The sequence below is a fragment of the Paroedura picta genome, chromosome 10 (genome assembly GCF_049243985.1).
Source record: "Paroedura picta isolate Pp20150507F chromosome 10, Ppicta_v3.0, whole genome shotgun sequence".
Classification (NCBI taxonomy): Eukaryota; Metazoa; Chordata; class Lepidosauria; order Squamata; family Gekkonidae; genus Paroedura; species Paroedura picta.
The window spans coordinates 54,707,229-54,731,722 of record NC_135378.1 but is presented as its reverse complement, the minus strand read 5'-3'; the positions used below and the strand labels follow the sequence as shown (position 1 = coordinate 54,731,722).

The following is a 24,494-nucleotide window of genomic DNA, read 5'->3' as shown; positions in this document are numbered from 1 at the left end:
AGTGTCAAGGACTGATCCACAGGCAATGCAATCTTCTAGACTGAAATGTGTGACATTGGGATGTTGGTAGAGCAGCAGGACCAAAAAGAACTGTTTCTGAAATGGAAATCATGTTCTTGCTTTCATTAAATTCCAGGAAGCATCAATAGATTTAATTTAGGCATGGCTTGCAAAGCCTTCCTAATTATGTCCCAGGTCCACTGGTCATTGTTAGGTTACAGTTGAAAGCTTTAAAGACCAAACAGAGCAAAAAGAATTGAGTTATGCTTCAGTGCAAATATTGTGCCCCATTGATTACATTTTGATCTTTCTGGAATGTGAATTTACTTTTTATTTTTAACTTGGTGTTTGAAGGAAAAAATTGCAGTGTGCTTGGAGAATTGATCTCTTCATCTTTTCATATTTCTTTATATACACAGCTGTTGTCAGCAAAATGTGCAAATGGGAGAGAGAAAGCAAAAGTGACACCCAGTGTGGTGTACTGGTTAAGTCTGGTTCACATCTCCATTTGTGCTATGGAAGCTTACTGGGTGACCTTGGGCCAGTCATTGTCTACTTAACCTACCTCACAGGGCTGTTGTGATAATAAAATAGAGGCAAGGAGAATGATGTAAGTTGCTTTGGCTTTCTCTTGGGGTATAAATAAAATAAGTCAAGGCTCATCTTCCCTAAAATTCCATGCACACTAAATCCTTCCCCTAGCTCAGCGGCTGTACATTAGTCTAAACTGTTCTCAGGTTCTCCTTTTTTATAACTTGCTTCCTGCCCATTTCGATATCATGTGTCCCCCCTCCCATCTGTGCTGTTTTTGTGGTGCAGATGTCATGAATTAGGAAAACATCTGTTTGTGCCTTTACCAGAAATCTCGCTCTGTCCATTCCCACATTGCTTTGAATAGGCCTGTTAGATTATAAGTGCTAAGCTTGTGGCACAGAGCTTTTGTTTGGGGCAATTAGTGGGACAAGGCATCCTTTGTTCAAAGAGCTGTAGAAGAAATCTCTTTACCGGAGAAATCAGAAAGGGTAGTGGAATTCTCAAGATAGGTGTTTTCTTTCTGTTTCTCCTTCCGTGTTTATTTATAGGCAAAAAATGCTAACCTCTCTGCTTCTTCATGTTATCCCTCTTCAGATATCTGAGCCCATTCACTCTCTGGAGAGCTATAATATCAATGACAGCTGTGCTGTGCACAGATCACATAGCAACTTGGCACAGCTGTCTGCTAAAGACATTGGCTGGGGAATGTCCTATGACCATATTTTAAATGAATGCTAAGAACAAAAGGCAAGGGGGAGAAAGTGCAGGGACAATGTCCACCTTGCTGCATGGCTAATAATAAATAAGTAATTTTCCTAAATGTTGGGTTTATTGAAGTGGTGATTGCTTTGTCTTGGAACCTGTGGGTATAAATAAGTACAGTTTAGGCAAGCAAAAGCTTGCTGTTTCACCAACTGGCCCACATGTGTAATTGTTGTTGGGATAGTTCCCAGCACTGTTGGTTAAAACATATGGAAACATGTGTCATTTCCTGTTTCTGACTCATTGTCATGTTTTCTTGTCACATAAAGAGCAATTATAATGAACAAACTACTTTATCAAGCTATGGCTGGTCACATGAGATTTATCTCAGTCTTGGTTGTAAATAAATGCAGACTTTTTCTCAATTTATGCAAAGACTTCAGGCTATTAGGACTCAACTCAGGTTACTTCTATTAGGAATGATGAAGTCTTTACAGATTGTCTTCTTGTCTTAAAGAAATATGATTCAATGCGTTCTGGTTTCTTCTGTTCTATAACCCAGCTGCATTGTTTTGTCTTACTAGGAGTATTTGCTGTTTCTAATCTTCAGATGTTATTGTACTTTAAAAAAGTAAAGGTATCCCCTGTGCAAGCACCGGGTCATGTCTGACCCTCGGAGTGACGCCCTATAGCGTTTTCATGGCAGACTGTTTGTACTTTAGAATCCATTTAATCCACATTGTAAGGTGACTACTGAGTGACTTTAAAAGTTTTTATCCTATGTGTAATCCACAATGGTCACTTCGGTGTCCGAAGCCATCGTTCCTGCCCAAAGCAGCCAGTGCCGCAGCAAGGGGGGGAGGTGTGGGCATGCCAGTTGGCACACTCATGCAGGTGCAGAGCACCCAACCCTAATGGACAGTAAATGAAGGTGATGATTGTGATAACTGATGGTAGTTGACTGCCTCTTGGCACAGTATTTGGGGAAGAAGGTATGGGCTCCAGAATAACAATGAAAGAACTCAAATTCAGCAATGACAAAATCCCCCTCCCCCCGTCATGTCTCATTCTTCTGGCTGTTCCATGTAAAAGCAAATACCAGTGTCTGTTGACACTCCCACCAAGACTCTCTCCTCCCTCCCCCCTTGTCACATTCATGGCAATGCCACTCTGGGTACCTGCCACCCTGTGCCTGTCCAGGCCTTGGGGCAGCAATGATCCGGCTGGCTGCCATGCTGCACCTGCCCCGGCCTCCTCAGGGGCTGCCCCACAACTCCCCATGTCTCAAGTGCAGTGGTAGCCTGTCCTCGTCCTGCAACAGCCTGCGCTGTCCCAACGTCCTCCCATGATGGCTCGCACTGCCCCAGCTGGCCACCCTGCAGTTGCCCCAGCCTCTTCAGGCGTACTCCCTGGAATGTGATGCTTGTAGTGTATGCTAGATGTGTTTCACATCAAAAATAAATATTTTCTCATGGGAAAAACATATTTGTAGATAGAGTTATGGGGAAAAGTTAGGAAATCTCTTAAACCATGCTAAATGATTTTAAAAAGAGAGTCCAAACAGAAGTTCAAATTTGTTAAACCACACAGCAAATGCATAGTTTGAGATAGTTTAAAAAGTTACGGTCCTGGAAACTGGACAACTCAAATTTGCATCATATCCATGTGTATCTTATGATAGTCTCCCTTTTCAAACTATGTCTCCAATTAAAAGAATAGCCTTCTTCAGTAGCCAACATAACTTTGTTTTAAAAAATGCACGACACAGCAATAAGGTAACGTTTTATTTTTTTAAAAAAACTTGCAATAAAATTCGGTAGGCTTCACAATGTAACTTGTACAGTTGCAATATTTTACTAGTACAGAATAACACAGTCTCATGTATTTACATTATAATCCTCTATATAACAAAAATAGCCATGTTGTACTACTCAATAATGTTTCTCCAAGAACAGCCTTAACATCTCCATAGTTTCTCCCTGCTGAGTCAAACTGTGCAGCAGAGCTAGGACACAGTAAAGCCAAAATAATTTTAATTCAAAAAAATCAATGTGTCTCTCCTGATTTCGAGCAAATCCCTTTAAAGATGATGTTTGCCCAACGCCCACATTTTCCAAGAGATATAAAGTGCATTGGAAAGGAAGGTGTGAGATGAAAGGATGCAGAATAAAGAAACAACCATTTTACTAGCAACTGAAATACATTTGTAGTACTATACAGGAAGTAATGCATAGGAAAACAAATTCTACACAAATGTCTGAGGCAGGTAATTGGTATTATTCTCCCCTCTTCCCATAACTACTTCACTAATCAGGTGATATTTAGAAGATGAAGAATAAATTACAGAACCTTAATTAATGGGTTATTTCCACTGTCAAAACAGGAAAAAAAGATAGTGTTTGTGGAGACAGATACCCTTCAAGGAACCTCACTTAAAAACTGGTCGTTTCTTAATGGGATTTTCATGGTGAGCTTTAATGACAACATATATAGTCCTGTTACCATAAATGCACCTATATAGACTGGCATAATCAAGAAATAGGTTCTTGCCCTGAACACAGAGTGTGCACAGAGGTCTCAAAAACAGGACTCACAAAACATATTTTCCCAGTGGTGTTGGCCAGCATCTTCTTACATCTGGAATGCCAACAACAGACAAAAATTGTAAGCTAACTCATTGTTTCTCTCTCGTGTATTTCAGGCAGGCTATTTACCTTTTCAAAAGAATTTTTAAAACATAGTATTTAAATTCACTCAACTGAGCATTTGTTGCTGTTGTTTTTTTAAGAACACTTACAATCAGAAGTTGTTCCACATAGAGGTAAGATAAGTAACCTCATGATATAACAAGTAGCTACCCAGTCAGCATTCTCCACAGCTGACTTTGGCTGCAGACAGGAGGGTTGGTTTCCCTATTAGCATGGCCCTCAGGAGAAAAAAAGACAGCATGTCTGAACAGTACATGGTGAGTATGATTCAACAACATGCTCATCACTTAAATAATAATATATATTTTAATGCACCCTAAATTCAGCTAGCAAAGCAGGATCATGAACTACTCATACAGTTTTTCCATTGTGAGAAACTACTTTGTAAATAATTTCTACATAGCTGTTTAAAAGGAGTTTCTCTTAGTTTTTGAAATCTTTGTTTTTATTGGCATTTGCTGGTATAGTGCAGAGTCTGCTACATGATACAGCAGGAGAGAAAACTTTGGAGCCATTCCTGTAAATCAAATACATTTGGATTTATTGATGAACCTCATATCAAATGGCTGTCACTTTTCTTGTTTTTGTTTAAAAACTACTTTAAATAAAAATAAATATTTTCAGGACATGGATGGAATGTATATTTTTCAGAGAAGTACAAAGTCATTTAAAATGCTCACTACGTACAAGGAACATCTTGCTATAAAAATAACAGCCCTTCCCACCCAAGCCCACCCTCTGCTTTACATTTCATTCTATTTATAAAATGGCATATCGCCTCCTAGTTTGCTAACATGAAAAGGGAAGAAAAGGTGATACTATGTACATGTTTAAAAAAAATTGATATTTCACATCTGTAATAACCATATACATACATTCATGGCAAAGAAGTATGTTTGTATAGATGGATGCCTTTAAAAAAATATAGGTAATATTTAATAAGAACCAGCAAACAAGAAAAAAGCTATTTTCATATTTTGTCCTTATTTGCATTCAGTTCTTGCAAGGTATGCTTTTTACTAGAATGCATTTTTTTAAGTGGGTGGCTAAGGGTGAAGTGCTATTTCATCAGTCTTCCAAGAGGTCTCTTAGCATCCTTGATGCAGTTTCATTTTACTTGATTTTATAATCATGGATAATTCTTTTTCTGGTTGATAAACAATCAGCATTTTTATTGGCGGCAGAATTTCTACCTACTGAAGCCGTTGCAATATCAAAAGTGGACATGGGAAGATGGGGAGCTGCACAGCAGAGGGCGTTCTTCTTCTTGGCTGTAGAAACACATCAATAAACACCATCTGGTACACTAAGACATTCCAGACTAAAAAGTCTCTCTCATGTCTTTGCTACTTCAGAAGTTTCAGGCAACAGTTCGTCAAAACAAAGGGCCTAAGTTGTTTTCTATAGACTATTCTAATTAACAGGAAAACCCCACTTTGCTAAAGGTTCAGCCTTTTTCTAAAATAGTCCATGATTTTCATACCCTGCTTCCTGTTATAAGCCAGCCCTATCTGTACATAAACTTTTGGGCTGCAAACCTATGCACGCTTGCTTGGAAGGAAGTCCCATTGGATTTAGTAGGGCTTAGATCTGAGCAAATAAGCACAGTATCTGAGCAAATAAGCACAGTATCTAGCTGGACACCGATTAAATATAACCACCTGCCACAGCAGACATATGCAGGTGTGCATGTACTTAATAATCCCTGAATTGCCTTCGTTAGTATCTTAAGGCTGACTCTCCTCCTGTAGCTAATAGAAGCAGTCCAAAAACACAAAACCCTTTATTTACAGTCATTTAGACCAGAACAGAAGCAGTCGTGTTCAGAGTGGGACCAAGCACAGAAGCGAAGAAAGTTTTTGCTACAGACCCCTTTGCAAAGGCAAACTTCAGGTGATAGACTATGGCAGTAACTCTGCTTCTAATGGTGGTGAGGCTACGTCTATTGGCGGCATAATACAAATACTGAATGTGGGATGAGGGGAGTCCAACTCCTAATAGGGATCCTTTAAAAGGGAGCAATATTTCTAGTCCCTGTCTTCGATTTACATTTCTAAATTTAAAATGGGCCTCTCCCTACATCTGCATCCCTAGCCATAATTTCATGGCCAGGCAATGGAGTTTGGATTTGGAAGATCATACTTCATATGGGGCTTAACACTGGCAAAGATGCTAGAGTGGAAAACTGGTAGGAAAAAAGATGTGATTCTGTGGACATTCCAACCCTTGGGTTGTTACATTTGATCACGTGGCTAAAGAACATACATGAAAGCGAAACGCTCCCACATGCAGAACTAAACCACTCTGCTGTTATCTGTGCTCCTACCTTCTTCCAGCCTCTCTTGGTGCCAGATTGTGGCTGGAAAGTTAGGGTGGGCACAAGCAAACCATTAACGGCTCCCTCATAAACTGTGACTCACTTTTTAAATAAGGGGTCCAAGCTACTGTTTTGTCAAATCTAATTTATAAGGCTGTGGCATTTTCACTACACGTGTCACAAATACATGCATCTGAAAAACTATCAGGCATAGAAGGTGACATTAAAGTGATTTCCTGGGCCATTCTATTTCGTTCCATCTGGCCAAAGGTTTGCAGCTGGTGATAAGCAAGGGCTTGGTATGGAACTTTAACTCACCAATCCTCTCGGAAAGAGTATGTGTGCATGTGTATGGGAGGGGGGGGGATACCAATGGAACTGGGGGCCAAATTAGGCAGGACAGAGCATTCATGTGTTCCTGTTTATTCATCTGTGTATCCTGCTTGTGTATATAGTGAGGCTGGGTCTTTACACAATAACAACATGCAGATGAGAAAAGCTAATCCATTCCCTGCTTGGCTACTTTAAGTAATTTCCAGTTCTGGAGTGGACTTGGATAAAAAGGTTGAAAAACAATGCAGCACAGTGTGGTAAGGTGAGCGGGAGCTGGGTTTCATTCCCTTCATCCACCCACTCTTTTGTACAAATTATAGCAGCCCCACTCAGAATTCTGTACTAACAAGGCAGACTCATCTATAAATGCAGTTTCTTCAATCATATCTAGGTTGGTCCTGACACTTTCAAGAAGTGCTGTTTGTAGATTCCATGTGCCATATAAATTTCAGTTCTAATAATCAATTCTTGGAAAAACATAAATGGATAAACGTTTGTTAGGATCAGACTATTTTTAGTAGTTACCTTCCTTGCTGGCAAAAGAGTAGGCAGAATCAAGTACAAGGACTGCAGTTTTGGCGCAGTTATCACAAATCATGGTGTCTCATGGCGTTGTAAGACAACATTGTACTGGCACAGCCACATGGTCAACATTAGTGCATGTATCTGTGACTGCTTCCCTTGCTTGATATGGCATTGGAGTGTTGCATAAAAGTCTCACACAGCACAGGAATAGCCGAAGAGGAATGTGGAACAAAGAGCGCAAGAGAGATTCACACATTGATCTGTCATAAAGTCCTTTTCACCAACCGGAGCCAGTACCTGGCAGTACATCCCAGCATGTCAAATAATGGTGGTAAGTAGTTTTAAAAGGAAGTACAACTAATAGAGAGCTTTAAAAGAAATACAACTAAGATGGCCACCTTAGTTAGGAGCCTACTGTAGTACTAGTGAAAACATAGGAGTATAGAATATAGGATTAAAAAATGCCAATCTGTCTACATACAGCTATGACGAAAATTGACTTCACAAGATTTCTCCTTTGTCTCTAGCTTATAATATGCAATATTTCCACGAGCCACAGAAAAAGCAAATGGAAACCAATTCTGACATTCTCAGGTGCAGGAATGCTCAAACACTAAGAAGGTGCACGAGTAACAACCAGCTGACCAATGTACTTCTGCACTTGCACAAAAGAATATTGAGAGATGCAGCTCTTCAGAGCCTTGCGGGTCTCTAAGAAACTGCCCTGCAAGATCTACACATCTACCAAGAGATACACAATAAAACACTCATTTGAACGCTTGGCCATCCCTGATCCAACTCCGCTCCAAGCTGCAAGAAAACAGCTGATTGTTCTCATAATATTTACTTTGGCTACTACCAATTTCAATAGGGCTACATCAGAGTGAGCAGACCTTTACGGCCTTTACTAAAAGCCAAAATTTGCTTCTTCATGTGGGGAGATGGGAGCAGCAGAAAACTGAAAATTCTTCCATATATGCAATTATTTTTTACTAAAATGTAAAGTTGCCCTATGAATAAATATCTGCAGCATAATATAGGGTGATTTGCATTCTTGTGTCTAGTGAAACCCTTCCCTGAATATTTTAGTATTCAGCAGAAGAAAAATCTGCTGGCAAATTCACACTGGAAAGCTTCAAGTTTTATATTATGTTATCATTTTATTTCACAAGGCTCTTATTTTCATTCCCCCGCCCCCAGCAGAGTCATTCCCAGCTCAAAATATGAATGCTAAAGCCCACTACAGGAAATGTTTGGTGTCAGGAATCTGAATGTTACTGTTAGAGAATATTTTCTCACATGCAAGTCCGAGTGCCTTTAAACCTCTCCTCCTTGGCTTACGACATCTGTGAATGAACTCATTGTGGGTATGAATATACATAACCCATTCTTAAAGAGTATGTATTAAGGTATTTCAGTCTTCTTGCAGTTTCATTCTTCACAACTAGAAATCCTCTGCTTCAGCTGGATGACTAGTCTTTTACCCACCCCATTATCAGTATAGAACTGCACAAATTCAGGACTGGGCATGGTGGGGGCAATCCTCTCTTTCGTATTAACTGAAGGGACTCTAGGACCTGTGAATGGTATGTGAGAGAAGATGACATCTTGTGAAACATGTTTGTGTGAAAACATCCTCTACACACTTGTAGCTTTCCTGCTATGAATTATCACCTCAGAACCTTTTCCTCCTACTTTGACCATTTGTTTCCTTTTATATCAGTCCCCAAAACTCTCAAATCCCTATTATCACTTTGCAGGTCAAAATAAATGTGAGAAAAGTACCTGTTTTGAAACGAGACCCACTTTACAGAGAAAGAGACAGAAAGAGAGAAGGCCATTAAGGTATGAGAGGTCTGAAATAGTAGAAAATACAAAGGACTTGAAAGAAAAGGCTGACCTTTAATCCCATTATTCCTGTTATCCTGCCTCACTTGGTACCATACCTGAAAGTCACAAAACCTTATGTGGAAACCAACATTACTTAGTGTCAAGTCATCAACCTCCATGAATCCAGCCTCCTGGCCAGGAGATCCCTAAGCACCATTCTCCAAACTTATCCTGAGATCAGGCTTTGCAAAGGATTTGGCTCTGGAACAAGATTGCTTCCCATGGCCGTGCTTACTTCATGCAGAAGAATTTAGACTTTCAGAAATCCTGGTGACCATTCACACTCAAAACGTCTGAGCTGAACTCTCAAAAATGATGGGATTGTTAAGAGGAAGAAAACCAAAATTCATCCATAATGAAAATAATCACATCGGGGTGTTTTGCTTTGTTATTTTTCTTTTTTAAAAAAGGACTGAAGTAGAAAATACTTAAACTGTCATTTCAGTTTCATAGTTACATATGCATGACTGCTCTGGCGGCCTGGGGTTTGCTTTCTCCTTCCAATGTGAACGAAATGGACATACACAGTTGATGAAGCTGCATCCAGGCAGACATGTCTGTTGCTATTGCTTTTCATGACCATCCCATGATGAGTGCACTGGAGTTCACAAAACATTCTGGGGATGTGTGAAGGGTGTGCACAAGTGTGTACGAGTATGTGTGTGTGGGGGGGAGTACAGCTGGTTCAAATCTTTACAGAGCAGATTCCATTTGTCCCCCTCCCCGCTTCTGTTCAATGGAGTGCGTGTCTTTTGGTTTGCTTCTCAAGATTTCACCTCTTCACAGTCTTGGTCAGTGGAAAGCTCTACATCAGAGAGTCCAACTTCCATGGCCATAATTAATGAAATATCGGAATCGCTACTGACTGCCGGCTCTTGTTCACCTGAAGGAAGAAAAACAAGGTTTAATGCAACTTGTCACCAACTCAAGTTTCAACTTACTTCCTGGAACCTGATTTTAGATGGTCCACCTTCTCATCATTGTTGACCGAACGATTGCTGTAACTTTGGAGAGCTGCTGGTTTTAAATTTTGAGACATTTATAAAGCACATTTTTTAACCACCAAGCTACAGCTGATCTGTTGCTTTTTCATGTAATTCAAAAGAATGTTTTTTATAAATGTTGTAAGAAATGCTTCCCCAAAAGTCTTCCCCTCTAGTGTATCAATAATGAGAGGGTTGGATTGCTCTGTTTATGGCCTTGAACAAGCCACCAACTCTTGCTTCAGTTTATTATTTGCAATCTCATTTGTACTGCTAAAAGGAAATGTTTATGCCTTTGGAAGTCCTCAGCTTGGGTTCCCAACCCTGTTAAGTAGGACAGAGTCCCTCTGGCTCCACTTTGATCTGTCACTTGGTCTTAACTCCTCTTTACAATCCCCCACTGTTCAGATCCCTCACACCTCTGTATCTAGCTGCCTCCCCAATATACCTGTGAGTCTAGCCAGATTTATTCACAGGAGCCAGTTCCTGAGTCTCTTATTTTTGGCTGGGGCTCTCCCAACTCCCATGGCCTCTCTTGGACCTCTATATGAGCTGCCAGCCCTGCATTCACCTCTGATCTTGCCTTCTCCATACAGGCGCCTCCATCTCTGCTGCTCATGGGATTTCCACCTGCCTAGGACTTAGCTCCTGCTGAGTCTTTTCCTCCCTAAGCCTCTGCATCATGTTCTCCTATGCCTGACCCGTGTTGACAGCCTGGGTCTTCCCTCCTGCCAGCCTGTTACTAAGCTTCAAATGCCCTGGCAACCAAGTTAGGTTCCACCCATCCACCAGTGATGGTGCGCCACTTCCAGCCTGGCCATCAGAAATACCTGTCATTTACCCCTTCCCTTCAAAACAGAATTCTCTAGTTTTAAAGAGTCCCCTTTAGCATTGATCTCACCGTAATCCATGCTTTCTACGCTATGATCTCACTACAAAATGTGTTAAAGGAAAGCATATCTGAATATCAACTGGACATTTATATTACTTGTTTGCTGCATTTTCATAAAATATTCCTGAAGGCTTACAACAATGAAGATGCAAATGTCAGTAAAATCATACAACAGTAGCAGAAAATGGCAACATAAGAATATAATGGGCAACTTCAAATTACGAAGCAGTCTTAAGAATCTGCAGGGTTTTCAAGTGGTTATATAATCCCCCCCACAAAGTTTGACCCAGCAGAATGTAAGTAATTTCAGGATTATGGATGAAAGAACACAGCAAAGAGCCAAGATTTCTTATTGGCTCCAGTAATAATACAATACTATTTCCCATATGGACGTGAGTATCCTCCTTTGTATCAATATTGGAAATAAAAATGTTCGCAGCAAAATACTTGATAACTATGGGGCAATGGCTGAACCCTGTCCAGTCCCCCTCCAACACAATACGTACCAAAGAATGTTAGGGCACAGTCCTTTAATAATTTATGATAGTTCTTCGAAACACAAAGCCAAGTGCCAAATGACCCTTTCCTTCTGCATTCATCTTTAATGCTGGTTTTCATAGTTGTGATGTTATTAAATGTTTTTCACTAGTTAGCCTCCTTGGTGGCCCTTATGAAGCCAGACAGGCAGGGTATACAATCAGTGCAATACATATTAATAAAATACATTTATGTGTGGGAATTAGAAGAGTAGGGTTTCTACTCGTTGCTGTACATGAAAAACCTCTTGTATACGAGTTGTCTTGTTAGAAATCTAGGATCAGTTTAATCAAATCAAAAGAATACTTTAAAATCATTTTGATCAATGCTTAAAGCATAGACTGCTGAGCGGGCCCTAATTGCGGACTGCCCCTCACCCTATGCTCCGCCATGACAGATTCACTCGTCAGAACTGGGTCTTCTGTACAGATGCCAATCTGCAAATGAACAGATCAACAATTGCCTGTACTTGTGCCTTCTTCTGTTGTGCCCCCTACCTTGTGGTAGAGTCTGACTGAGAAAGTCAAGAGTACTTTGCTACACAGACAATAGACTTGCACTGCACTAAATTATTCACAAAGTTACTTAGAAAAATTATTAGGGATTGTTGTGTATAGCTTGTTTTAAATAGGATCCTTCTATGGAATTTTGCATCATTTAATGTGTCACGCCTTGCTTCAGTTTTGTTTTAGGCTCCTGGTTGATTCTACAACAATGCAATCCTACTACATTGTATAGTGAATGCTCCATCTGTCAGTTGTATTGGCTCACTCTGTGTAAATTACCTTGAATCCAACTGACAAAGGCAGGCTATAATAATGTAAACAAACAAACAGGGGTATGAGTCCAGTAGCACCTTAAAGACTAACAACAATTGTGGTAGTGTATGAGCTTTCATGAGTCACTGCTCACTTCTTCAGATACAGCTAGAATGTGAGTCCATCTGTCTCATATACTGAAAAGTGGAGCAATTTCAGATGCCGAATGATATTAGCAGGCAAATGACAACAGTAGGTGTGACCAGATTAGGTGTGATATGCAGAAAGGTAAGTAGGTGTGGAGAAATCAACATTGGCAATGAGACAGGAAACCTAGGTTTGAATTCAGTCCAGGAGGATGCATACGATTCCAATTATAACGAGGAGGCTTTTAACTTAATTTTAAAACCAATCAAAATGTTTTACTGTATATTGTATTTATTGAAATTATATATTTTTTATTTTGTTGTTACCTGTCCTGAGCTGATCAGGGAAGGCAGGCTATAATAAAATTATTAATCTTCATCATCTTGAGCTTCATTATTAGTTGCAATTCAGAAGTCTCTCTAATTTTCCTTAAGTTGCTCCCCCCCCACCCCCGGCGTTCCTGTGTGAGGGAAGTGTCACTATCCAGAATGGGTTGTAGGTCATTAATAATGCATTGAATTGGCTTGTGCTGTGAATTGTAGGTGACCACCAGTTGTGTTCTGTTGTCATTTTCTTTGGGCTTGGCCTGACATGTGAGAAAGATCATTGGAAAGGCTAGAATGATACCCAGGGACAGCCTGCAGCAAGACTAGTCCAAAGTAAAAGGACAACAGAACAGAAAAGGGATACAGGACATTTGCCTTTCAAGGCCACAAACAGAAGAATGATGGATAGGCCAAAATAAATTGTTGACATACTTTCAGTATAAAAACCATTGTTCAAGGATACTGGGCCTGGGTTTCCGGGTTTTACAGTTCTGTGTCACTGCATTATCTTCCATTAAATTAGCCAAGTCACACTGCTATAAAAACGACGCACTTCAGAGGAGATTGAAACTTGCCATCCCTGTTATCTTTCAAGAATCGAGGACTTGCCTGTGCGGAATCTTGTCACGGCGCAATTTACTTATACTCCATAACAGTGCTTGAAATGCACAATTGACTCTGTAGCAAATTGATTCTTGCTACAAAATAAGCTGGTTTTCTCTACATTTGTTCACCTGTCACACTCCTCTACGTTTCTTACTGTTGCCATAAGGGATGCCTAGATTACACTTGTGAAGGTAGTCAAGAACCCAGGCATACTTGCTTCAAAATAAATCCCACTGGATAAAAATGAATTCATTTGGTTTATGACGAAAAGAGCAAATAACCTAGCATAAAAATCTGGAAATTCACTTGCTTAGCTATTTATATCCAACTTTCCTTCCAGGCGAGAAACCAAAGTGGCTTACATCACTCTCTCTTCCTTGATTTTATCCTTATAGCCACCCTGTAAGGCAGCCTTTCTCAACTTTTTTACCACTGAGAAACTCCTGAAACATTGTTCAGGCTTCAAGAAACCCCAGAAGTGCTGTGATCTTGCAGAATATGGTTGGGAAGCACAGCTATGTACACGCCCACCCAGGACCCTTCCCCTCCCCATCCAGGCACATCATTGGCAATGGGGGGAGGGCGGTCAACATGACTCTATATGGTCATATCACCTGAATAAATGAGTGACTGCAGACAACAGTTAGGTAGCTAGACAGTCAGGAATCTCTCCTTTCCTCTTTCTGCACAAAGTTTTATTCTTTTAAGCACACCGATGCTTTGCTTCTCCTTTGCATATTCAAACTATGCCAACAAAGCAAGATAGCTACTCTCAAGACACAGGCCTTTGAATAATAAGCTTAATTTAGAAAATTATTTCACTTCACACTGCAGCTGAGCTGAGTATTCACTGTGTACATTTTATGGTTCCTGAGGCAAATAACCTAGTACAATTGTCATTATGTAAAGAATATCTTCCTTCCCCCCCCCCCCACAACAGAAAATATCTTGTTTTGAATGCTATTTTTCTTCATTCTTAAGACTTTAAGGGCAACATATGCTTCTCTGGGCAAGGTGCCAGTGATTGTCAAACCTACTTCAATCAAAATCTCTTAACTCAGAAGGATAATGTACAGGATTTAAAAGAAAACTATAAAAATATCTAATGGACAAACTTGAAATGACACTGCACATGGTGTGGAATTCATATCATGATGGGTTTTTCTCCTAATGTGCTCCTAATGACAGTAAATGATAATACTGATGTTTCTTTGTTGTTTCATTTTACCCTTAGTAAAAGGACTCAAGTGAAAGAACTTATATAGGTGAAGAATGTTTTGAATGGTTTTGTGGCTGACTGTATCCACCTTCCTGCACACTTTGGCATCTTTGAGATAAGGAGACTCATTGGGTGTGGCTAGTAAGTCCCATCAGAGCAAGTAAACAGGTATTAATTTTAATGTGCACCAGAAACTGTTATAATATTTCAATTTTTAAAAAATGATGAAGAGTTGGTTCTTATATGCCGCTTTTCTCTACCCGAAGGAGTCTCACATTCACCTTCCCTTTCCTCTCCCCACAACAGACACCCTGTGAGGTGGGTGAGGCTGAAAGAGCCCTGACATTACTGCTCTGTCAGCTCAATTTTACCAGTGCTGTAGCGAGCCCAAGGTCACCCAGCTGGCTGCATGTGGGGGAGTGCAGAATCGAACCCGGCATGCCAGATTAGAAGTCCACATTCCTAACTGCTACACCAAGCTGGCTCTCATCCACTATTTGTGAATGCAGAGATTGCTAATTTCAGTTATAGTGCTAGTTTTGCAACTTCTGTTACAAGAGACAGGCATGTTATCTCCAAGGGAACTAAGAAAAACTGCATAAATTTCCCACTGTGCTTCAGGAGAAGCTTGTGCCTTGGCCTCTTTTTGGCCACCTCAAGTGCACACTGACTGATGAAAGTGAGGCTGCTATTGCTGAAAGCAGCAGGTGAGGTGAAAAGTACGTTTCGGCATCCCTTGAAATATTGGCATTTCTTTCAGCTACTGTACACTGAAGCACAAAGGACTCAGTACTCTATGTTAAAGATGTGGTCTGAGTTAGGTCCACTAAAGAGGCAGAATGCTTTTCTCAACAGTTGTGGAAGCAAGTTGCATACAGCTGCAAAGGAAACAATCCCTGACAGGCACGCTGCTTGCACAGATTAGGCTGCGTATGTCCGAACATCCTCTAAATGTTTAATACTACGAAAATATAATTGAAAAAAAAAAAACCCTAAGTGTGTAATAACATGCATGCAGAGTTTAAAGTGACATGATATTAAGTCCACTCAATTATTATGTAAGACTCTTGGAAATGGAACTGAATCCCAAGGACTTCCGGGGTGCCCTTGGGGATTTTACCAGCTGACTGAACAAGCTTTTCTGTTAGTGTCCTGGTTGATCTGTGGAATAATAGATTGATCTGGGTCATTGACATGGCAGTTTCTAAACTATTCTTCATCCACCCAGAAACAACGGGTCTCTGTTCCCAAATAATTTTTTTAATGGATATTTTTTACTCCACAGTAACTATAGATAGTAAAGTATCATCAGAGCAACCCTTAAAAGTGGAATGGCAGTGCAGACAGAGCAAGGACATTTGAAGATTACTGGATGAGGGAGCAGGGAGACAGAGAGGGACCCCTGCTTTTTGTGCCCCCACCTCTTTGTTTTGACTTCCTCATCCCTATCCTGCTGCGTGACAGAATGTATTTAATAGTAGTACAGTAGCAGTAATATTAGCTGGGTGCACCATACATTGCACTGTTTCTGCAGGGGTGCAAAAATCTCCCCCTTCAGTTTGTACTGCGGAGATTCTCTAGTTTGACCTCAGTCTTTTGGAAATAATGGAGAGTGGGGGGGGGGAGTGTATTTCGTAACATCCAGTCTGGTGAAGCTTATGATCACTATTCGATGATACTTTGGCTACTGTTAGTAAAAATTAGTACAAAGGCAAACTCCTAGCTCTCAAAAATGCCTTGTAGAGGTTTGGGATGGTTATTTCTTGGACTTCAAAATGGAGAACAGAAGCCTTCCCAAGTACCTGCTCAGAACATGAGTGATATGACTGAATCATTTTTTTGCTGTCAAGTCACAGCTGACTTATGGAGGCGCTGCAGGGTTTTCAAGGCAAGAGACATTCGGAGGTGGTTTGCCATTGTCTGCTTCCCCATTGGCCCTGGCTAGTTTCTGAGACCTGATGAGATCAGACTATCCTGGGGTTATCCAGGGCTGATTATGCATTCATAGTTTTTCATCGAAGTCAGATCACTGATGCTGTTAAATCACCACTTTTTAAAATGTGCATTTTGTTTTTTTTTGCATACCAAAGCATTATGCATTTGAGCAAGCCTTCCATTGTACTCGGAGCTCATTGGTAGGCTGTGGTCAGCACCAATGTCACCTGACTGACACATACTGCTGGCAGAACTTCATGGGAATCATAGTTCATGGGCTTTCCATTCAGCCATTGGTATAAGACAGCTCAGGGGAGGAGACAGAAAACATAGTAACGTTTATGCATGTCATAAACAGAGTCTCTGGAACTGACTTACAGGAAAGAATTGTAGCAAATCAAGTTTACAATACTGCAAGGAAACAAAACAGAAAATGCCTTTAGGGGTGAGTGCAATGTAGAATCAAAAATACTTTGATGGGTTTTCCATGATGAAATCACTGCCACATGCAGAATCAAAAAAGCAAACGTCTTTTTTTTGTGTGGACTTTTTGTGAGTTTTCCTGTTGTGCATATCCAACTCAGGTCATGACTAGGCTGAGAATAATATGACTGGCCCAAGGTCACCCAGCAAACTTCCATGGCATGCGTGATGATTTGACCCTGGATTTCCCAAATCCCAGTCCAACACTTTAAGCACTATACCACATTAGCTCTCATGAGGGAATAACATGTTGCAATTTGCATTTTTTTTTTAGTAGCATGGTTATATATACAAAGTTAAATTCAATTAATTCTTCACTGTCTGTATTTCTTTTCAGGCTACAATACAAAGTTTGGGTTAGGGTAGGGTGCTTCGGCGCCCAAAACAGGCGGTCGCTCCCGATGCAGCCAGCGCCGCGCTACTCTGCGCCTGCATGTGTGCACCCGCCAGTCGGGAGCGACTGCCTGCTTCAGGCGCTGAAGCACCCAACCCTAGTTTGGGTGAAGTGGCACCTTTAAGATCAAACTTTGTTCTGCTGATTCAGACCTAGACAACTACGTATCTGAATCTATGTTCTGGCCATCATTATTATTCATTTTATTTCATGATTATTAATTTAAATAATTTTGTTGTGTAGAGGAGAGGCCCTGATTTGGATAGCCCCAACATAGACAGATTTTGGGAAATCTCAGAAGTTATGTGGGGTTGACATAAAGATAGGTAATGGCAAACCACCTCCGAATGTCTCTTGTGTTAAAAACCATAAGGGGTTGCTGTAAGTCAGCTGTGACTGGAATGCAAAAAAACAGAATGCATGTTAAAAAATTATCTGCCCCATGCATCAAAATGGGTTAGATATGCTACTGCCTCCAGGGGTGAGACAGGATGGTTCACTAAGTGCCCCACTGGTCTGATTATTATTTATTTTAATGCTCTAATACAGGGGTAGTCAAACGCTGGCAGGGGCTCATGGGAATTGTAGTCCATGAACATCTGGAGGATCACAGGTTGACTACCCTTTCTCTAATACTTCTAATAGCTCCTTAAGTGGTATGACATCCTGGTTATCAGACATATGCCACTACCAATGACAGCTTGTTATGCTGGCAGCAGTTATACTTAATTTGACTTTTCCCAACGTATGTTTGCATGTGTTGAGTATTTATATGGTGAAACATGCTCATGTAGCTTATTAGAGCATGACTAAAAGAACCTCCTGGGCCAAGTTAACAGCAGTGATTTTCTTCTAAATCCACAGACATTAGAACCAAAACTCCCCCTTTGCTTGTTATTTCTGTCTGCTAAATATTTAGTATATTTAGGTTTTCTGATAATGGGAAAACTGTAAAGCACAAAAAAGTCCAGGTATCTTTTTAGGTACCATTAGTTTAAATCCATTACGTTTTCATACTGACATTACCAGTTATTTAAAACTAGCAGAAAAGCCTGTTGTAGAAAAAATACAATGGGCGAGCCTTCCCCTCCCACTCCGGGTAGGCCTGGCAAGGCTGTGGTGGGTTTGCTTGGGATGGCAGTAAGCGCTAGCGGGGGATCCCTCTCCCTTTGACCTGGGCCTGCAGTCCCAGGCCTTCCCCCATCCCTCCCAGTCCTTCTCCAGTAGAGTGGGTGGGCACTTCCTCCACATGGAAGAAGTTAGAGGGGGATGCGTCCTGGGGTGGCACAGCCTACCTGATTGGCCATTCGTTGGATGGATGGCCATTCAGGTAGGCAATGAGTCCCAACTTCTCCCACCACCCCAGTCTGACTTTATGTTACAGATAGGGTTTCCACCATTTTCATCAGTGAGAAGAATATCTTCTTAGATAGTTTCCCCAAAGCTTAAGGTGCATGCCTTTGGCCTCAGTAGGATTAAATCCTGAGTAATTGCTACTTAGCTCTGGACAACTAGAGTTGCAGTAATAATAAAAACAGCTAAACTGATGGAGAGGTGGTTTGAAAATACTGAACAGTGACAGCATTATATCTTGGTTATATCCTTCTGGTAGATTTATATCTTGGGCTGATCCTACTAAAGCTGTCAACTTCACATAGCACAGATTTTATAAATACCTTACATAAATAAATGTATACTTTTCTGATGTCACACTGAAGGCTGTTTATACATAATATATTTCAATCCCATTTTTCTTTTACTAAGGCATGCCTTGAGACACAAATTTCAAAACAAAACCTTCCTTTACCTCCAAAGTCTCCTGTCAGCCTTCTGTTAAACTGTGTTTGCCCTATGAAAATGATATAAATTATCTGAATAGCTGAGATAGTAGGAATTTTAAAACTCCAGAATATGATTTTCTCAGGTTATTTAAAGTACCCTCCAAACCTCATCTTTACTGCTGCTTTAAGGGTCTTTAGTCTTTCTTAGAATGTGATCCATTACCCTCTTAAATGCTGAAGCACCAACTCCTTCTGACCAAATTAATTCAATGGCTTCTGTTCAAGTGCTCCACACCTACACTGGTTAGAAGACTGGGCAGCTTGCCCAAGAAGGATTCATTGACATTTATACTCACCAAGACTGACTGAGATTTATCCAATGAGGATACTAGCATAAATAGAAAGCAAATGACCTCTTGGGACAAAATTTTAGAAGGGCAATGACCTATGCTGAACTTTGAGTAATGTAATAAAAGCCAAAGTTCAGCAAACAGCAACTGACAGTACAAACATATGCAAAATAACTCCAGTCTAAGCCCACTAAGAGCCTCTTGTGGCGCAGAGTGGTAAGGCAGCGATATGCTGTCTGAAGCTGTCTGCCCATGAGGTTGGGAGTTCAATCCCAGCAGCCGGCTCAAGGTTGACTCAGCCTTCCATCCTTCCGAGGTCGGTAAAATGAGTACCCAGCTTGCTTACGGTAATGACTGGGGAAGGCACTGGCAAACCACCCCGTATTGAGTCTGCCATGAAAACGCTAGAGGGCGTCACCCCAAGGGTCAGACATGACTCGGTGCTTGCACAGGGGATACCTTTACCTTTACCTAAGCCCACTAAAATAGGATGCACTGTAAAACACTTCCTGGAATTGAAAGAACTCATAATGTACAGCAACAACCACCATAAAATAAATATACATCCACAGCAACATTATTTTAAATGTGGGAGATAACTTCCCCCACAAGAATGTGTTTTTACATAAAGCTCAAACTAATTAGCTTCATGAACTTTAGATCATGATTCATCATTTTGATAAAGACTTCCTCATTGTCCAGTATGCTTCCATTACTGCTGACTGCTAACTGTAGCTTCTGAAAAAGCTGTGTGGTAGAGCAGCAAGAATCCCGGGTACCCTTGGCTTGCACTTTCTGTTCCTTCGCATATCTGACTTTTCCAAAAGAGGAAGATCCAAAAATTATCTTCCAGATAATGTCACTTTCCTGTTGTGTATTGCCACACTTTAATATTTTCTTTCTCACAACGTTGCTACCCTCTTACTGAGACATGTGGCATGCTTTATAAATGGTTCCAAATACCTCATATTGGAATATATATGCATCTTTCAAACATTAAGACACAGAAGAACAAGTGTTGATGCCAGCTAAGGTGGGGAATACAGTCTTTTGTTCAAGGGGTTGGGAGGCGAATTTCCTCCAGGCCAAACTGGCCAGGAACTCTGGGGTTTTTTTTTGGGGGGGGGGAGGGAGGGTCATCTGGGGATGGAATCGGGGTCACTGTGGGTGGGCAGGTAGTTGTGGGTTTCCTGCATTCTGTCGTGTGTTGGACTAGATGACCCTGGAGATCCCTTCCAACTCTATAATTCTATGCTGACTAACACAAAAACTCAACCATCAGCCTTTATCAACAACTGATAATTCATCAGTTGAATAAATCTAACTGGCAAATTATTGTAATCAATTGGCAGTCCGTACAAAGCCAATTGATTGCAGTGATGAAGAATATGCTTTTTCCTCATAGCTGTAAGAGATATTAGGCACTAACAGATTTTAGCAAAGACTGTCTTCCAGATGTCATATTTTTTTTATACAGCTGTTTTCAGTCACATCAGACAGTTTGCCCAGTCAGTTAATTTGTCTGAGTCAGCTTCCTGTTTTTAATTCTAGATAAGTACAATGAGAAAAGACACACAAGGGAATAGGAGAACCTCCTAAAGTATGTTACTTTAAACTATTTTAACCTAATACTTGAAAATAAGGGAAATACAGTAGAAATTAATGTGAAGTAGTTATTAGGTTTTTATAATGGTGGGCTATGTTAGCCATTATGAGCTTCCCCAATTAAACTTTACTGTCTAATCAGCTTTAGTGATCTCTGATTTTCAGTATACACTGCATGTGTCATGACGCCATGAAAGACATTTAATGGGGCAATCTAGGGGCACAGACGCTTCATTGTTGTTTTAAAGCTTCCCCTAAGTAATCCTCACTAGGACACGTCATGTTGGCCTTTATTTAGGGAACTGTCTAACTTGTTTTTACATTTCTTGATTGCACAGAAAAATGATCCAGTGATTACTCAGCAAATGCAGATCAGACTTTTGTTATACATGATTTTCCCACAGTAATCATAGAATCATAGAGTTGGAAGGGGCCATACAAGCCATCTAGTCCAACCCCCTGCTCAACGCACGATCAGCCCAAAGCATCCTAAAGCATCCAAGAAAAGTGTGTATCCAACCTTTGCTTGAAGACTGCCAGTGAGGGGGAGCTCACCACCTCCTTGGGCAGCCTATTCCACTGCTGAACTACTCTGACTGTGAAATTTTTTTCCCTCATATCTAGCCTATATCATTGTACTTGTAGTTTAAACCCATTACTGTGCGTCCTTTCCTCTGCAGCCTTTCTGCTTTCTCTGCATCCTCCGTTAGAGTTTGTACATCCGCACCCAACAGTGGGCCTATTGCCTCCTTTACGTTTGCTTCTCACATAACTGAAAAATCTTTTCTTGTTACAATGGGCTTCCCTGGCCAATCTTAGTTCACTCTCAGATTTGGCCTTTCTGATGATTGATGTACAGTGCCTAGTAACCTGTAGGTACTCTTCTTTAGAGCTCTGTCCTTCCCTCCATTTCCTGAACATCTCCCTTTTCTTTCTTAGTTCCTCTTGAAGTTCTCTGTTCATCCAAATAGGCTTCTTAGAGCTCCTGCAGTGTTTTTATCTTTCTGGGATAGTGATTGATTGAGCATGCAATAGCTCTTGTTTGAGTAGCGCCCACCCTTCACATGCTCCCTTCCCTTCCAGCATTCTCGTCCATGGTATGACACTCATCATGTCTCTGAGTTTATTAAAGTTTGCCCTACGAAAATCCAACATCCGCGTTTGGCTACAAGCTTCCTTGCCTCCCCATCTCGAAAGGAATTCTATGAGGACATGGTCACTTCCCCCCTAGGGTCCCCACCTCCTTCACCAACTCTTGCCCTTTTTTTTTTTTTTTTACAAACCAGCTATATATGCACAAATCTAATTGAATTTTGAAGGACTTCTACTGGAACAGATTCTTTAAAAAGCAAATTGCCTCAATATTATGCATTATAGTTCGATTCAGACAATAGTGTTTGATTTAGGGGTGTGCATTCAGCTAAACTGAGCTGAAAAATTACCCCCAAAATATTGTTAAGCTGAATACAGATTAAAGAATCTGATTGGCTACTGGTATAGCTGTGCCCCCTTTTGGGGGGGCTTTTATTCAGTACATTGAACAATAGCAGCACGTTCCAGTGTCATACTTTTTGACCTCTTCAGATTTATCATCTGGCCACAGACAGTGAATGCAGAAAAATGCACTGTATTTTCCCCCTTATTCACCCCCCTTCTCCCGTGACTGAAAGAAGGAAAGTGCCACCCTATTTTGGCTAAGATTTACTTTCAACACTACTGGATTTTCGTATGATTTGCCTATAGAACTGCCTATTTGAAACGTAGAATGGAATCTACTCAGGACCTCAAATAACAATTAAAATTTATTTATTATTTATTATTTATTTATTTATCATACTTATATACCGCCCTCCCCGGAGGCTCAGGGCGGTTTACATCATAACGGAGAACAATACATAAAACAGTCTGTAACATGTATAACTGATAACTAATAATTGTAACCAAAACAACAGCACAATATAACGGTATAACAATATAGTACTACAAACAGGTCCAGGGCTTATTGATGGGATTCTGAGGGGGGTGGTTTATTGATTGAATTCTGAGGGGGGGTGGGGGGGAGCAGGGGCCCTTGGTCGCTGTTGATTACGTCTGATCTCAGCCAAATGCCTGGTGGAGGAGCTCCTTTTTGCAGGCCCTGCGGAACTGTTTAAGCTCCGTCAGGGCCCTGATCTACTCTGGGAGCTCGTTCCACCAGGTAGGGGCCAGAACAGAGAATGCTCTGGCCCTGGTCGAGACCAGACGGACTTCTTTAGGGCCAGGGATCCTTAGCTGGTTGGTGGTAGTAGAGCGCAGAGCTCTTTTGGGGGCATAGGCGGGGAGGCGGTCCCTCAGGTACACTGGGCCCTGACTGCGTATGGCCTTGAAGGTAATAACCAGAACCTTTAGTCTGATCCGGAATTCAACTGGTAACCATTGCAGCTGGTGGAGAATAGGCCGGATATGAGACCTCCACGGTGTTGCTGTGAGGATCCTGGCTGCTGTATTTTGAACCAGTTGTAGTTTCCGGGTCAGGGCTGAGGGCAGGCCTGCGTAGAGCGAGTTACAAAAGTCCAGTCTAGAGGTGACCGTCGCATGGATCACTGTGGCTAGGTGTTCCGGGGCCAGGTAGGGCGCTAGTAGTTTGGCTTGGCGGAGATGGTAGAATGCCAGCCGCGCTACCTTTGTGATCTGGGCCTCCATTGTGAGGGAGGCGTCCAGAATCACGCCTAGGTTCCTGGCGGAGTGAGCCGTAGAGAGCTGCACGCCATCCAGGGTAGGCAGGCGCGCTTCCTCGCATGGGCCCTTCCTACCTAGCCACAGGACCTCCGTCTTTGAAGGATTGAGCTTCAGACGACTCTGCTTGAGCCATCTCGTCACTGCTTCCAGGCAGCTGGCTAATGCTTCTGGGGGAGAGTCAGGGCGGCCATCCATCAGGAGGAAGAGCTGGGTGTCATCTGCATATTGGTGGCAACCCAGCCCAAACTTCCGTACCAGTTGTGCGAGAGGGCACATGAAGATGTTATGCTCTGACAAATAACAAAACACACTAGGCAGATGGAGGAGTCCTCTGAATAGGGTCAGAGTGGCTATAACAAGTATTTCGGTGAATGCCTATCAGTGAATATTTCTGACATGAAAATGGTATTTTGGGAAGGCACAAAATGGCCTTTTCTGCAGCCCATATCTGAATGATACTTTATTCCATGCATATTTTTAGAGGCTGCAGATACTGTATTTCCCCTCTACACTTCTTTGGCACCATTTCTTTGTCCCTCAGTGTGCAATTCCTAGACCATCAGGGATCCCATAATGAACATAAAAGAATCTGATCAGTTGAATTTGACTTGGAGTAGATTCCAGAATACATCTGAAAAAGTTTAGCAGAATGCAGAATAATAGTCTAGTGTGCCTGAACTGACTCCAAAACAGAAACCTATGATTTCTCATATCCCAAATTAAAAGTTACATATGCTTTAATGAAATCAAT

General features: G+C 41.3%; 1 protein-coding gene across 1 annotated transcript in view; it reads right to left on the bottom strand.

Moving 5' to 3' along the window:
* Positions 1-3,007: 3,007 nt before the first annotated feature.
* Positions 3,008-24,494, bottom strand: part of RNF150 (ring finger protein 150) — a 94,577-nt gene continuing 73,090 nt past the window's right edge. The window contains exon 7 of the mRNA XM_077300231.1: positions 3,008-9,892. Within this exon, the coding sequence (XP_077156346.1) occupies positions 9,774-9,892 (119 nt within the window). The 3' untranslated portion in view covers positions 3,008-9,773. The remainder of the gene's footprint in view (positions 9,893-24,494) is intronic.